The 16,609-nt window shown below is 46.8% G+C and overlaps 1 protein-coding gene across 1 annotated transcript in view; it reads right to left on the reverse strand.

The window, feature by feature from the left end:
* Nucleotides 1-16,609, reverse strand: part of WDFY4 (WDFY family member 4) — a 276,626-nt gene that overhangs the window by 229,244 nt on the left and 30,773 nt on the right. The window contains exons 5-11 of the mRNA XM_081247758.1: nucleotides 15,605-15,739; nucleotides 13,810-13,999; nucleotides 11,050-11,239; nucleotides 9,955-10,112; nucleotides 7,906-8,358; nucleotides 6,896-7,000; nucleotides 5,046-5,236 (exon numbers count right to left, since the gene is read on the reverse strand). Coding sequence (XP_081103884.1) covers nucleotides 5,046-5,236; nucleotides 6,896-7,000; nucleotides 7,906-8,358; nucleotides 9,955-10,112; nucleotides 11,050-11,239; nucleotides 13,810-13,999; nucleotides 15,605-15,739 — 1,422 coding nt within the window. The remainder of the gene's footprint in view (nucleotides 1-5,045; nucleotides 5,237-6,895; nucleotides 7,001-7,905; nucleotides 8,359-9,954; nucleotides 10,113-11,049; nucleotides 11,240-13,809; nucleotides 14,000-15,604; nucleotides 15,740-16,609) is intronic.

Consider the following 16,609-nt stretch of genomic DNA (forward strand, 5'->3'; position numbering starts at 1 on the left):
AGGCAGTCAACCCAAGCTTGGGGTAGGAAAGCACAAAATGAGCCAGGACTAAGTAAATGTATACAGGCAAGGACTCTTTCAAAGATGGAGAGAAATGATGACCAAGGAGCTGCTTAAAGTGCTCCCACGGCCCCATCAATGACATTTCAAGAAATTAAAAACAAAGATTGTAGAAACTTGGAGAATCTATAAAAGGCCAATGGCCACGATTATGTTCAATATGGACAAATTATCATATAGAGTGATGTAGAAAGATTCATCCTTACCAATGTGGGTCAGTTTTCCCAGTTATAGGAGAAGAAAATGCATGACTTATGGTGGTTAGCTCAAAGACTACCCACCACAGCTCAGGGGGTGACTGTGAGGAAATTGAATTGTCATTTTGTTCTTTAAAAGAAACAGCATCGGGGCCATGCACTAATGGGGGATCAAATGAGAGTGGTGGGATAGACTTCAGGGAAATGGGCTTTCCAGACTGCCTGACAGCTAGAAGCAAAAATGAAACATTAAGGACCAGACAGTGACAACTGCTTTCTCCTCCTGGGTGAGGATATGACCTAAGTACTACTGAATTTGGCTCAAAACCCAGGAAAGTTTGACATTTGTAGACAGGTCCTTAAAGAGAAGATTGTATGTAGACTGTTAGAGCAGATTCTTCAGAATAGTGACATGTGGTGAATGTAAACCCGTATGGTTTAGCAACACAGAGCTTTCTAGACTAGGCACGGCCTTTCTGTTTATAGACTGCATCACCACAGCTGCCTTCCCCAAACCCCACCCCCAACCCCAGGACACTGGGGCCAGTCCTCTGTGGCTGCCTTGTGTGAGCAACTCACTCCGCACAGAATATTATTTCTTCGATCAAGTTGGAAATGAACTCTAACCTTGAAGTGTATGTGGTGGTGGTAGTTTCTTCCTGCCAACTGATAATCCACACAAAAGGCTGAACATTAACGTGGGGTACAGCATGCATTGCATTGTCTGTCTCGACCTGTCTCAATGTGACTCGTGCCATGGAAAATAAATAAATCACCGAGACATCAGGAAATCTTAAGCTGTTAACCTGTAAACTGCCTAGATTTATGTGAGTGCTTTCAGTGGCTCCTAAAACTACTATGAGGTTGTTCAAGGCAAATGGAATGAATGGAGCTCTTCTGTTTATCACGTGACATGTGACAAAACAAACACCAAAAAGAGAGCGTAATTAAAAAATAAAACTAATCAGATTACAAGCAATTGTCTAAGTGCTGGATGACCACTAAAACCCCCCTCTTTCCTTAAGAAACCATCTTCCAGTTGTCCAAGTTGACACCAGATATTGCTCAGAAGGTCTCCATCATTCAAGGAATGTTGAGAGCAGATATTTTAAAAAGAAAGCAAACCAATAATAGTCCTCCTTATGATCTGTGTCTCTCAGAGGGTCTATCCTCTGTAATTCCTAGATGGCTCTTTTCTCCTCCTGTTGGGAGGGGTGGAGAAAAAAGGAATGGCTGACCTTAATTGTTGCTTTGTTTGATTTATTAAATTCAGAGTCATTATCTAAAATGGGGGTAATCTCATTAGAACTCAGACTGCTCTATTATTTCTTGGGATGGGGTTAATTTCATATTTGCAGAGTCATAAAGTAAAGAGCCCAAAATCCAATTACAAAGGCTTAATTTCATAGCAACTAAAGAGAAACATTTCTATCATAAAGGAAAATAAATACTGCACTAGTTCGGGAAACGATTTGTCAGGAACTGGGGACCTGGGAGGAGGGTCTCCATTACTGTCATTCAACTTTGCATGATAATGCATCACCTAGGCTTGAGTGTCTACGGAAGGGAGTAAATTTAATCAGCTGAAGTCAAAGTAATCAGGCTAGGGTTGACACATTTCAAGAAAGGTCAGCGTTAAGCACATTTTCTCCTCCTTAACTCAGTTACCATGTCATCCTCTCTGAGTTAGTATTCCTCAAGCTTGAATCTATAAAATGGATGTCTGCTGCAAAGCGCTAACTACGTTAGGACTAACAGGATTTATTTCACATTCTATTATTTGTTATTCCTCATAATTTTCCATGTGTCATGCTGGAAGACCGGTGAGGTAATGGGATTAAGCTCAGAGTTGAACAGCTAAATGTATATTAGCAAATCAATCTGAATTTGTGCATAACCCAATCACAGTCCCACTGGCCATGGAGAGGAAATTCATTTGCTTACATTATTCTTTAACTTGGTTATCATTTGCCAGAATTAGGTGGTGAAGTCACATGTGCCTCTGTATTGGTATGGAAGCACCACTGAATTTTGGAAGCAACTGCCTTAAGTCACATGTTTCTGGAGGATTTTTCTCCTCCAGAGCAGCTGGCTGATTCTCAGGGGAGGGAATTGAGGGTGGCACCATGATATGAATACACTGCAGAGATGACAAACCTTTATTGGGTGGTGGGGCAGGGAGTCCTGCCTTTGAGGTCCCCACCCTCCATCACTTTCACCTCATCCCACATCTGACCCACTTTGCAGGCACAGTGCTTTGGGCAGAGTCCACTGTCAACTACCAAAAAAGGAAATCTAGCCAGAAAGAACTAATTTTACATCTTTGTTTCCCGAGGGGTTCCCAAAGTGATGTAGGTCAAAGGCAGATCCCACATCAGATTCCAACAAACGTTGGCTAGTTGCTCACACGACCCAGTGGTGGGCAAGGCTGGAACAGGCTCTGGGGCCCAATCCTTCCCCACCACTCACGCGAGCTGCAACGTGTTATCACCCTAGTCCTGGAAGAACAATGGTGGCTCTGGGCACCCTCCCACCTGCCCAGCAGTGCCTTGGTACCCAGGGGGAAGACAGCACATTGAGTGCGGGGTACGACTCTGTTAAATAAGCTTACACAGTGCTCATCCCTGATGTGCTCTGTTGATAGTGTGATTCTGAAATGATATTGAATCTGTAAAACACCATAATGGCTTTACATTACTAAGTCTAGAAATTCAGTCCTATTACCCAAGGGCTGACACTCCAATAAGGTGCTTCTGGGCTCTAGAGTAAACAAGATGAACTTTCCAGGAGCAAAGCAAAGAGCTTTTCTATAATGGACACAAAAACACTTCTGCTCGCCAAAACTTTTCTCTCCATGAATCTGTTTGACTTTCAATATGAAAATGTCAGAAATATATAGGGCTTCCAATTATTCACCCAATAGAAAACCAAAGTCCTAACTGCCTTGCTCTCTGCCTTCCCTGTTCCTTATTAGAATAAGGCTCATGTGAATTAAGCTGAACACAGACATATGAGAAAAAATGCAACAGACAGCAAAATGAAGAGGAAAAATCACCAGATTTTAAATCACTAGTCTTAGATCCAAACTCAACTTCACCATTCAGTATTAGAATCTCTCGGGGCCTATCTCTGCCCAATATTAAGATAGGACCACATGAAGCTAAGGTGCATTTCAGCTGTAAACTGTCATTAATTCTTGATATCTCTCTCCCTTACTCTCCCCTTTACATGCTCCCCTCAATCTTGTTACTTCCCATAATCATGGGACTCCAGTGTCTTTCAAAAGACCTTTAACTTTCCTTTTTTGTTTCATCACCTTCACTGATTTTTTGACCCTGTGATTAAATTGCTGTTTTGGTTCTTGTCATCTGCGAAATACATGATAACTATGGTCATAATGCCACTTCTGGATGGGATTCTCATGACACATTGGCCATGCCGAACTCCACAGGATTAGGTCATGAGAAGACATGAATACAGTTGCATCAGTGCCTGACATTGGCTCTGCTGAGAAATAAAGTAGGTAAAATAAACTGAATGCCATTCTCTAACTGGTAAAATGGTTTTGTACAGAGATAGTCATGGCTAAATAAGGTTGAGGGTTATTTTGGAAGTCAGAGCAACTTCGTATTGTATAAAATTCACCAGTGATCCAAAGTGGCATGATAATGAAACATGAGTGTGTATTGCATAGGGGGTTCTTTTGCACATAGATGTGACCGGTCCCCAAGTCAGTTCCTTGGGAGATATTTACATTTACATCTGATCTTCTCTTAAACAGCATAAACAAAAGAAAGGGGATTTTTTTTTTAAGGCATAAGCCCGTAAAGACAAAAGAAATGGAAAAGCAGGAACAGCAACAAAATTGTGAGAGCTGTAAGGCTGATGATGTTTATTATCATCTTTAACTGTTTTAAGATAACTTGATGATTATTAACAATATTACAAAAACAAAAATATATGCTTCTCTTTGTTGTCCAAAGGTGACAGCCTAGTTTTACTTCTCCCTTTGTAACCACTGTTCCTGTGCCTTTGACTGCCTTTTGCTTCCTCTTCCCAGTTCAGACGTTCCCTCCTCTGTGAGCCTTCCTCAAACATGTAAGGCAGCATTGGTCTCTCCTACTTCTCTGTTCCCGTGGCAGCCTGCCTTCAACCTCTGGGGCATTATCACGCTGCATCACCATGATTGTTTACTTAATATTAGCCCTAGTCTACGAGCTACCAGTTGGCAAGGGCTGAATCTCATACAACTGTGTGTCCCGAGCACTCTGCATCAGACCTGGTAACTGGTAGATGCTCACTAAATGCTGGGCAAGTAAACAAGGCTGCTGCTTGGCCACCACCAATTTGGGCTCCACTTCCATAGTTTACAGTGTAGCTGGGAAGTAGCTGCCCAACTAGGGACTCCATTTCCTGGCATGTCTTGCATCCAGATGAGTCCTGCCCAGAGAAACTTGGACAGAAGTTAACAGGCACCAGTTTTAGGCCTGAAAAAGAACGTGTGCCATTTTCTCTGCTCTCCCTTCCTTTGTCTGATGGCTAGATTAGATGCCCAGGTGACTGCTGTCCCTGAATGACACTCCTCCCGATCACTGATTGGACGGTACATAAGAAAGAAACCTCTAATGTGCTAGGCTATTGAGGATGGGAGATTTATTCATTACAGCAGCCAGTAGTACTCTACCTGTATGATACAGTGACCAACTAAATGAATGAATGCATGGGCAAATGCCGATCACCTGCTGCATGTCCATGGGAAACCCATCACAAAGGAGGACTTGACATCACCTTCAGGAGATCCAGTTTCAGCTGCAGTTCCCCTTGAGTGGACGAGCACAAAGCGCCCACAATGATGCTCATGTACTCCTCGGCGTTGATGACTGAGAGCTGCTCCAAGATGCTGAGTGAGGCTCCCCGGTAGCACTCATCGTCCAGGAAGATCTTGATGAAGGGCACCATGCCGTGGTCTTTCAGGACAACTGGGGATCAGACAGAGAGTATGGGGCTAGAGCGCTGGGGGCCTTGGCACCTTAGCTTCAATTACAAGGAAAGCTTTTCCTTACAATTTCCAAGTTTGTTTGGCTACATGTGTATGTGTTTTTTCCACGCCTTAGAAATTTTTTTTCAAAATCCATACCTACTGTTAAAATAAGAAGAGGAAGAGAGAAACTATGGAGCTGAGAATTAAAAAGAAAAACTGCTTTCTTCTCCAGTGAGAATTCTGTTTTTGAAAAACAATTTCCCCCTTCTCTGTTTTTAGAGGCGTAAGTAATACAAACTTTAATTGGATATACCTCTGGCATTTATTTCCACATAATCCCCTAATCCAGGACCAATGGCAATTCTCTCTTATCTCTGCCCAAATTCTTATTGAAAGCAAACCAGAATTTAAGAGTATGTTTAACTCGTAGGTAGTTTCTTGTGACAAGGTGGGTGGCAGGCAGGATTTAAGAAATTTGGCTAATGGTATGTTTTTGTTTAAAAGTAATCCTAAGAATTTCTTCCCCAGGATTGATCTTTGAAGTAATCACATGTAGAATAAGAACTAGGAAGTAACTGGGTCGTTCAAATGGTATGACATGGATTTGAGCTGGTCAACTCCATAAGGCAGGATTTCCGCAATTATGGGCCAGGTACCCCTTACATGGAAATCACCTTGGAAGCCTGTTTACAAGTAGATTACTAGGCTCTACCTTGACCTGATAATTAGATCTCTGGGAGGGAGCTTAGGAATATGCACCTCCCTATTAACCAGAACCTCCAGGGAATCTCTTATAGTCTAACATTAGACATGCTCTACCATAATGAAATAATCATTCACATTTGGTATAGTTGACCTGTGAGGGCCTCAGATAAAGATGCACCAAATCACCAAACCCATTGATGTCACTTTGCTGATGCATCTGCTTCATAGTATAATATACATGCATTTATATTTTAGGCACGTATTTTTTAAGCATGAGAGCCACATGATCTTAGGAAGCTAAACTTTTTTTGAATGGATGAAGCTACTAAATCCATCATGGGCTGAAAGCACATCAAATTATGTCTCTTAAAAATGATGAGCTTTTGGACTTCCCTGGTGGCGCAGTGGTTGAGAGTCCGCCTGCCAATGCAGGAGACACGGGTTCGTGCCCCAGTCCAGGAAGATCCCACATGCCACGGAGCAACTAGGCCTGTGAGCCATGGCTGCTGAGCCTGCGCGTCTGGAGCCTGTGCTCCACAACAGGAGAGGCCACAACAGTGAGAGGCCCACGTACCGGAAAAAAAAAAAAAAAATGATGAGCTTTCTTTGCCTGTATTTTACAATTTGAATCTTTTTTTAAAAAGTATCTATAGTCAGTGCAGCCATATATTAAAAGATTTTACTTGAGGGAGATGGGGTTTCTGTGGTCTCATAAATTTAAGATAACTCTTTGATTCCCAACCTTATTTAGCAACCTAAACAGTAAAAATTGTCAACTAATGTGTCTACCAATTTACTGTTGATCACTGAACATCAACCAGTGAATGGACATCAGCCACAGCGATAGTGTTGGTTATTCCTTGGATATAGCCTTTGAGCAATGACATAAATCACCAGGAAATAGTTAATGTTTTCCCAACCAGTGACAAGGTGAATTTGATACCATCCTTACCTGCATTCCGAACTGATCCTTTCAGAAGCCTGACCACAGTTCTCAGCATCACACAAGTCAGTTCTCTTTCTATATCCTGAACTCCAGGATTGGACTCTTTGTTTCCTGCCATATTTAAGAAGCAATGAAGAAACATTTTTAAGTACATGTGATATGGCCCCAGATCTCCAATTCCATTAGTTTCCTATCCTCTTAAAGAAAGACGAATATCATGCTTCCATTATAAAGGAGTGTGCATCCCAATTTGTAAGATGTGACCCTACAACCCTTACATCAGAGGTTCTCCAACTTGAGTGCATCAAAATCCCCTGGAAGACTGGTTGTAAAATCCAGGGTATGTACATGGGGCATGGTTAGGCAGGGAAATCCCAGGCCTGCGCTCCTGAGGCAGGGGGAGGGAGTGCTGGCAAGGAGCCACGGGTGTACAGCCCAGCAGGGCATGCAAAAGTGTGGCCAAGGTTTAGAGGGGCAAGCTGGCCAGCAAGGCCCTGGTGACTGACCTCTGCTCCAGGTGGGAGGCCATTGGGCCCGACAGCACCATGTGAGCAAGGTGGCCATATCCCAGTTGACCCCGGACATGTCCCGCACACCCTTCCATCCTGGACTTTCAAGCCTCTCTGAGCCTCCTTTCCCCTTTGCATTGCTGAGGACCTGTCCTTCTGCTGTTTCCCTACCTACACACTCAGACAATATCTACTGCAGGAGGTATCTGAAAACTAAGAAGTCATCAGGCCTGAGTTAGTCCCATGAGTTGGCTTCTAGTTACACCCATCCCCCCCACCTCTTCATGGGGAAGATCAGGCAAGTTATAGAAAATAGGGAGGCTGCCTGCACTGTGAAGCCATGTAGCCCAGGGGTACCCTCTCTGACGCTCAGGGCACCAAGTGACATGGGCACACTCACTTTCTCTGTTATGTGAATGGGTGGTGGGGCTGGCACACAGACCAGGCCCAGCTAACACTGGCCCCCACCCATTCCCCACTTCCCTTCCTAAAGCTCCTGGAAGGCACCTGACTTCCTCAGGATCTTGGCCTGCTTCCGTAGCTGGGCTAGCAGCAGGCCCAGGAGCCCCGAGTCCCGGAAGATGTCAGTGAAGAGCGGGTCCCCCCCGGCGATCCTGAGGACAGTTTGCAAGGCCACGAGGGTGACGAGCGGCTCTGGGCTCTCCTGGATCAGGCGCTGCACCTTCCGCAGGATCTCATGGGGCACGTAATGCAGCTCAAACACCAGGACCTCCAACAGCTGGAAGAAGTGCATCTGTACCAGGGTCGGCTTCAGGGGCATGATCTCCACGAACTGCGAGATGGGCTGCAGGGTCCACTCCAGCAGGAAGAAGTTGCGGGCATTCCAGGCCCACATGGTCCTGATGGATGACAGGACTTTGGTGCAGAGGACAGGGTCACTGGCTTTGTGGAAAACATTCTGCAGGACTTGGAAGGCCTGAAGATTCTTCACAGTCACCCCTGAAGATGCAAAAAAGAAATAATCCTGCAAATCATTTCTCCTGCCTATGCCTAGAAATACATGCTTGCATTATCACGGGAAATACCATTTAAAGTTTCTATTTTCTAGCTCCTGTGGGTAAATGTCTATCAGAAGTCCAGAAAAGCCATATGCCCAGGATGTGAATAAGGCTAGTGTTGCATTGTCTAAGACGTGCTGGGTAATTAAGCATTTGAAATGTGGCCACTGTGAACTGAGGCGTGCCCTGAGTGTAAAAATACTCATCAGATTTACAAGATGTAGCACAAAGAAAAGAAGGCAAAAAAAAAGTCATTAACAATTATTTGTACGATCACATTTTTTGATGGTAATATTTTGGATATATTGGGTTAAATAAAATATATTATTAAAAATAATTTAACCTGTTTTTTCTTAATTTTTAAAATTTTGCTGCTAGAACATTTAAAATTACGTAATGTGGCTCGCATTATATTTCCATCAGGCAGCACAGGACTGGAGGATTGGTTTCAATTAATTAAAATCAAATGATGTTAAAGATTACTAAGCAAAGTCAGTTTCATTTCCAGGCAAGCTGTTAAAGACACCTTCCAAACCCACTCCCTCCTTTCTCTCCAGCTAGAAGGTTAAGTCTCATTCTCTCTTACCCAGGAGATACTTCCTCAGAGAACTCCCTGCCTCCAGCCCTCTGTGCTTCAGACACTCAAGATGTTTCTGAAACTCCTCTCTAATCCAGCCACTCCCCTGTGTGTCTGCTGGAGTCACATCCAGTGGCTTTTCCTAAACTGGTCTCACAGCTTTGCAGCCTCCACCCTCTGGTCTGCGCAGGTCTCTCTGTCCATCTCCCCAGACACATCCAGGTGTTTCTGGTCACCGTTTCTTTCCCCAGGCTATACCTTCTGTCTTTATATTTCTTACCCCTCTTTTCTACCTGGATGACCCATCCTTTGCCTTGAAACTTCTCTTGAATGGGACCCTCTCTGCAGGGTTTCCTGACTGACCCAGGCAGAGCTAATTCTCTGCACTGGTGTCACCACTGTGCCTGTTTATCAGCCAGTTATTGAGTAGATTATGGCTCAAGGTTTGTGTGATGGTCTCTATAGAGAATTTTTAAGGAGCAGACACCTGGCCTCTTCACGGTGGTACCCAGCATGGGGCAGGGTGGCTGCTGGACAGAAATTATCAGTACATGTTGATTGAGTTCATCAGTCAATCAGCATCTTGTAGAGCTAAGGAGGCACTGATTCTGAGCCTGGATGGCTGTTTCAGGGCCATCAGTCCCTGTTAGATAAGCAGATGTCACCGAGTAAGTCACACCAGAGGTGGGGATGGAGATCACAGGCTCCCTCCATTATCTGAGAGAGTCTTTGCCTTTTTAAAGCAAACATTTCATCTCAGTCCCACCCAGATCATCTGGAAAAATCTATAAAGGAGAGATTTTAAGTCTCCCCAAAGGCATGACAGAATCAGCCCCTACTGTATCACTGACAGGTGCCACATGTTTGTTTCTGCACAGGGAATCGGGGAATGACCTGCATTGCCTTGTCAGGGCACAGTGCCAAGTGCTGTCAGGCACCCAGAGACACCCAATGACCCACCAGAAGCCTCGTGATGGAACTTGAAGCCTTCCAGCTGCGGGTAAGTGATGCTGTCGAACACCTTCAGCTCTGATGTCCCACAGGTTGTCAGCCACACCACCAGCCCAAGGAGCTCCTCTAGGTGGGGGTCCACTTCACTCTGGGTCAGCCCGTCATACCTGTGGGAACAGACGAGGCCAGCTCCCTGGACGTTTTGGACAGAGCAGTCAGGTTTGCTCATGGTGCTCCTCGCAGGGATACAGAGGCAATGGAAATCGCAGTGCTGGGCAAGACCCAAAAGGTCTCCACCAGTTCAGCACCAAAAGACACAGGGAGCGGATAAAAGTCACTCTGTTTGCAAGCCTCAGCCCTTGATCTAAGGACGTGCAATTAGAATAAAGAGAAACCTGTGAGGAGCCACAGCATCTGCTCACCGGAAGGCTGCTTTCCGTGGCCAGACCCCCCAAAAGTCATGAGCTTAGGGCACCAGCAGGGCAGAAGCACCCCCAGAATGAGAGATTTGATATTTCAGAATGGCAACAATACAGACATCATGGGAAATAATTGGACTTTATTAGACTTCCTCATGCTTATTTCAAGGGTGAGTATTGTTTTTGTTTCTAATCCTCCCAGGGACTCTGGAAGGCAGGGTAGAGCTATCCCACCCAAGGGGCAAATTTGCTGGGTATGGACCCATCAGCTTCTACCAGTCATTGGTAGAGGGCTGGTCCTGGAGTTGTTGATCTTTGGGCACTTCCAACCCCCAAGCATATAGGCAGAGCTGGTCACAGCCATCCAAGAAAGCCCTCCAACACAGGATGTGGATTCTGACAGGTGGCTGTTAGGCCAGCAGGCATGCAGGCGGTACATGCCACCAAATGGACTTGGTAAAACTATTATTGCGATCACCCATTGGTTTCCTAAAGAAGTAGCTCCAAACCCGGCTGCACGTTGATTTACTTTTGCAAAGAAGTCTCTCTGGCCATGCTCTATGGAGATTTGTATTTCAGAAGACATTCTGAGAAGCCCCAATATCTGTCTTTCTCCAAAGCACTGCAAATGATTGTGAGGACCTTGGCTTCCACTGTTTCTTCCCCACCAAGCACATCCACTTACCGAAGTAACACTTTGAGTAGCAGAGGGTAGCCCTCCCCATTCTCAAACTCCAGGAACAGAGCAGAGGAGATGGGGTAGGAATCCTTCACAAAGCCCAAGACGAGGCTCACTGCCTCGCTCACCTCGGGAGCAGGGAGAGTGTCTGCAAGCCTGGAGAGGTTCTGGAGGGAGATCTTGATGCAATCCATGGCTGCAGGAAGGAAACACACCCCTGCTGAATTCAAAGGCAATAGCTTTTCTTCAGTGGTCATTCCCTCCCCACCTGCCTTTACACTGTATATCAAGATGTGAATGACAATTCATTCAAAACACTTTTCTGCTGGCTCTTGGATCAAGAAGAAGCCTCCTCCATGAGAAGTGTCATCCTGAGAGCCACACTCGAGGGCCCAGATGGAGAGCAGGTGAAACAGGAGGTGGAAGGGAGCCTCTAAGCCCTCTGCTCTTAATTCCCAGCACACAGGACAGTCCAGGCCCATTAATAACAAGATGCAAGACACAAGACCTGAGTGTCACAGAAGACCTTAAGGAAGCAATGCTGAGCAGAAATTAGCTTGATGAAAAGTGTAGGGAAGGATATATGAACATGTGGGAAGATGAAGGGCAAAAAGATGGTGTGTATCAGCTACTAAAGATTCCAGGGGGTTGGAGCCGGGAAGTGTGGTCCACAAGGGAGGGGGAGGAAGACAGGCCCCACTGGTATGTGGCCTGCTGTGGAACACACTGGTTACCCCAGAGCTGTGAGAAGCCAGGGAAAGAATGGAGTCAGCAGAGAGATGTCACTGGGTTTGCATTTGGGTGGATCACTGTTTTTAGGGCTCTTTCATTGGGGGAAGCCTCTTCTGAGTGCCAGGAAAGTCACACCAGTGGATCAGGAAAAGTGTCTACCAGAATTTGAGATAAGGCATTCTCAGTCCCTCACCTGCGAGGACAAGGACAAGTTCCAAACTCTGCATGCCAGGCAGGGCAGCACTGAGAGTTGTGGTCTTGGCAGGTAAACACCAGGCTAGTCCTTACTTCCTGACCTTCTCCTCAGCCTATACGCCCATGGAAACTACTCATTCCCCTATGGCACAGTGCTTTTGTGGCCAGCTCCTCACTGTGGTGGCATTTTTCTTTTCCAGCTGAGAATAATGACCACGGTGAGAGACCCCCGCCACCAAGGCAGGCAGCCATTTCTCAGGGGTCTCTGACTCTAGTCTGTGAGGGGTGCCTGGGCTGCTGAGCACCTCAGGCCCAGCTCAGCCCTACATCATTACCACTGGGCCATGGCTTCACTGGGAAATTTCAATCTTGAAACTGGGGATGAAGTTTCGTCCCAGGGCTCAATTACAGTAAGTGGGTGGGCTTGTGCTTTCCCAGCTCTCACCAGCTGACACCGTCTATTATAGGAGGCCCCAGAAAGAAGTCAGGTCACAGGGCAAGTGTTTGTGGACAAGCAGGTCACATTGGCAGGCTCAGACCCCCACCTCTCCCAAAAAGACCCCACACCTTAGAGTTAACTCAAGGGATAGACGGTTGTGCTTCTAAGAGGCATTTCAGCTGGTGGAGCTGAAAAATGGTGCATGGTGGGTGAAGAGGTCAGCTGAAGACTTTCATCAAAACCTTCCCCTAGGAGTTAGCCTTGCAGAGCTTCCCTTCCTGCCCCATGGTGGGCCAGCACCTGAGAAAAGGCTAATACATTTTCCCAGGATTCCGCAAGCCACAGTAGTGTTCATGCTTCCCAGCATTACCTGGGTCCTCAGGAGACAGATGATGCTAAGGAAGACCCCTGGGACTGCTAAAGGAATTGATTCCCTCAGGGTATTGCCTTTGATCCCACCCAAGTAATGATGCTGTGATGCCAACACCTATGGGGCAGCCACTGGGTGTCAGGCGCTATCTAAGCACTTCAAATGTGCCAACTCATCGAAGCATCACAACAATCCATTGAGATAAACGGGATTATTATCTCCATTTTACAGATGAAAAAACTGAAGCAGGGCTTCCCTGGTGGCGCAGTGGTCGAGAGTCCGCCTGCCGATGCAGGGGACACGGGTTCATGCCCCGGTCCGGGAAGATCCCACATGCCACAGAGTGGCTGGGCCCGTGAGCCATGGCCGCTGAGCCTGCGCGTCTGGAGCCTGTGCTCCGCAATGGGAGAGGCCACAACAGTGAGAGGCCCGCGTACCGAAAAAAAAAAACAAAACTGAAGCACCCAAGCAGTTAAGTGCCCAAGGTCACTCAGCTAGGAGGACGGAGCTGGAGCCCCCACCCCAGGCCATCTGGTTCCAGAATCTAAGTCCTTAACCCTTACACATGCTGCCCAGAGCAGAACCTAAGGCACTGGAATCAGGCATCTCCAGGTTTAATATTTGATTCTCTTCTTCACTAGCTGGGGAGCCTTGGCAAATTCTTCTATCACTCAATCTGTTTCCTCTGCTGGAAAATGGCATTAATTATCAATATGTATCTCAAAGAAGCAAATGAGGTAACATACAAATGAGCCCAGCACAGTGTCTGTTCAAGAGCATGTGCGTAGTAAATGAGTTCCCCTTTCCCTCTCTCCTCCAGTAGAGCATCAAAATGAACAATAAAGACACTTTCATGAATGGACCCAAGCAATGTAGGGTCACCTACTAGGCATAGTTGGGCATCGGTGAAAATCCTGTTTGTTCATCTCTATTTTGGTCCCTGGAATCTATACGGATGCTGCAAGGGCATCCCAAGGTCTTATTCTAGAAAGTGTGCCCACAGCCCAGCCCTGGTCTCCCAGGGTCATACCCTGCAGGTACTGGATGATGCTAAGGTTTTGGGCCTTGGAGATTGCCTTCAGCACACAGAAGGTGGGCTCCTTCCAAAAGGAGCAGGTGTGCTCCCGAAGACACGTCGTGGCGATCACGAGAGACTGGAGCTCGTTTCCAGAGAGAAGTCCCTCCAGACCCTGAGCCTCACCGCAAATGTTGAGCAACATCTGGAAGAAAAAAGCCAAAGAGACTCTGGTTAGGAAGCTTCCTTCCTGTGATGAATTTGTTCCCTAATTTTCCATGTCTCAGCGGGAAGGATGGGGTCATATGTGGTCACCCTCTGCCCCAGACCAGGGAGATTCAATGCCATTTCCTCAGAAGGGCCTCCATTTATACTCTTGTCCTCATTTCCCAGCACATCTCTCACTTTTCCATCAGAGCACTTAAAAAATTGGACACTGATCATTTATTCGCGCGATTGCTCTCCCCATTTAACTTCTCTCTCTCTGTCATCTCTGTGAGAGACCGTGGGTCTGGCATAGTGACGAACCCAAGAGGAGTTCTCTATGTTTTGTGGAATGAAATAAGGAAACCCTGAGGAACTCTGATGTGGTATCACTGTGGCTCACATTCTGTCCATACATGGAGAGGACCAGGAAGACAGGGCCACACTAATTCCCTGCAGAGCACATAGAAACCACACTGTAAAGACTTAAGTACCCAGTACTGTGTCCTGGTCACCACTTGAAATATGATTTATGTGTGGGCAAATGACACCTAAATTTCTAATAAATGTAGCTTATGGGCAACCCACCATAAGTGGAATCTGCCAGAACTCATGAGATACCCTCTGGTAAAGATGATTCTGGCTTGAGAATTGGTCTAAAATGGATGGGGATATGGACGTGCATGTTCAATGGACAGCTGCATTGGCAATTCCCAAGTGGTCCGAAGTATGTGCTCTGTGCGAGACCCTGGCCAAGGCACAAAGCTGAGTAAGATACACAGTCCCCCCACCAGAGAGGCAGGAGGAGTTTTCTGGAGAATGGAGCATCCCAAAAGCTGAGAAAGCAGAACTTGTCAGTAAGGGGGCAGGGGAGAGAGGTGAGAAGTTATGTTAAAAGTCGCTGCTGGTCAGAGAGGATAGGAAAGATGGGTAATGACATGAGGACATAACATGTGATGCTTAGTGGCCTGAGATGGCCTCTGAGAGGAGAGACGGAGGTGACCGCACAGAGTGGTTAAATGCCTTTCTGTGAGCAGACTCAGGAGCCAGATTCCCAGGGTTCCGATCCCAGCCCCGACCTACCACCTCTGTGACCCTGGACTCATGTTTACTCACCGTACCTTAGACCACAAAACCACACACATCCTGTGGTGGAAGAGAGGGCTCGGGGAGGTGACATATGGCATAAGGGGGGGTACATAGCAAGTACTTAGAAAATGTTGGCTACAGTTATGCAAGTAGGGCTTAGCATGTCTGTTCTCAGAGGTGCAGGGGCCAGAGACAGGAGGTTCCAGATGTCTGGGAGGGTCGGCGGGACCTTAGAACACAGACTGGAGGACAAGGAGCTGGTGTGGCCGAGTGGGGGAGGAGAAGCACACCATCTTGGGAGAGAACAAGGGCCATACAAGGATACAGTGAGATGGAGAGAAACTCCATCTTCCAAATGCGTGGGATTCCCCGGCATTTGCAGAACCTGGGGGAAAGGGGTGAGCTGGGCCCTCCAGGAGAATAGAGGAGCTTCAGAACTAGGGGGAGAGAGATGAAAGGAGGTTGGAGAAGCAGAGCTCGGTCTCGGCCAGGGGAGTCCAGCCCTCCTCCCACTCACCTGCACAAACATCCTCTGAACTTGAACATCACTCTCAAAAAGCTCATCCTTTTCCAGAGGAAAGACAAAGAAGAGGTAAAGACACTGGAGGAGCAGGGCTGGGAGCCCAGATTCAGCAACTCTGCCCAGCGTCTCCTGCAAGGGAAGAGCAGACGTGACCCAGGGCCGCAGAGCCAGGCAGAACACGGCTCCAGACCCAGACCAGAGAGGTCAGCCAGTGTGGCTGTTTTAGCCACGAACGTGGGTAAGTCACTTCCTCTCTCTGGGAGACGCATTCTCAGTTAAGAATGGAGGCAATCATAGGGCCCACTGGGATGGCTGTGAAGATTAAGTTTATATAAAGTGTGTATTATGTGCTCGATAAACATTATATCTTTTACACGATAGATAGATGATAGGAAGGAAGGAAAGGAGGGAGGGCAGGAGGGTGGGACTGGTGCACAGCAGAAATCAAGGGCTTTCCTGGCAATCACACCTCTGATTTTGGTAGGTTTCCTCCTGATGAGGGAACTGGAAACTCAGTAGGGAAAAGGTGGTTGAGAACAAATACAAGCAACTGAATTAAGGACTTGCTCAGGGCCCTTTCCATCCCTTCGTCCAGATTTAAGACCTCATCATGACCAAAACAGCCCTATAGGTGGAGACCAATAATCCAGAGAGCCACACCGCAGCTGAACAGCCCCAGGGCTGCCAGACAGAGAGGAGACAGGGAGTTGGCAGAGAGGGACCAGCCTGAGTGTGAAGCTTCCCAGGGCCTTTCTTCACAGGCTGTGCCTGCAGCTGCACCAGGATTACTGTGACTGTAGCCCCTACATGCGTGTGTCCACACATACATGACCGTGAGAGAGCACATGTGTGGTTATTAAAAGTTATATTGTCCATGCAATTTCCCACCCTACTGACTAATCTCACAGACATGGTGGGTAAATTAGAAAAGAGAAAAGAAGATTGTACAGCCTGGGCCAGCAGCACGAGTGCAATGCAGGCCACTAGTCCCTAAAAGCT

This window comes from Mesoplodon bidens (genome assembly GCF_964165515.1).
Source record: "Mesoplodon bidens genome assembly, chromosome: 1".
Classification (NCBI taxonomy): domain Eukaryota; kingdom Metazoa; phylum Chordata; class Mammalia; order Artiodactyla; family Ziphiidae; genus Mesoplodon; species Mesoplodon bidens.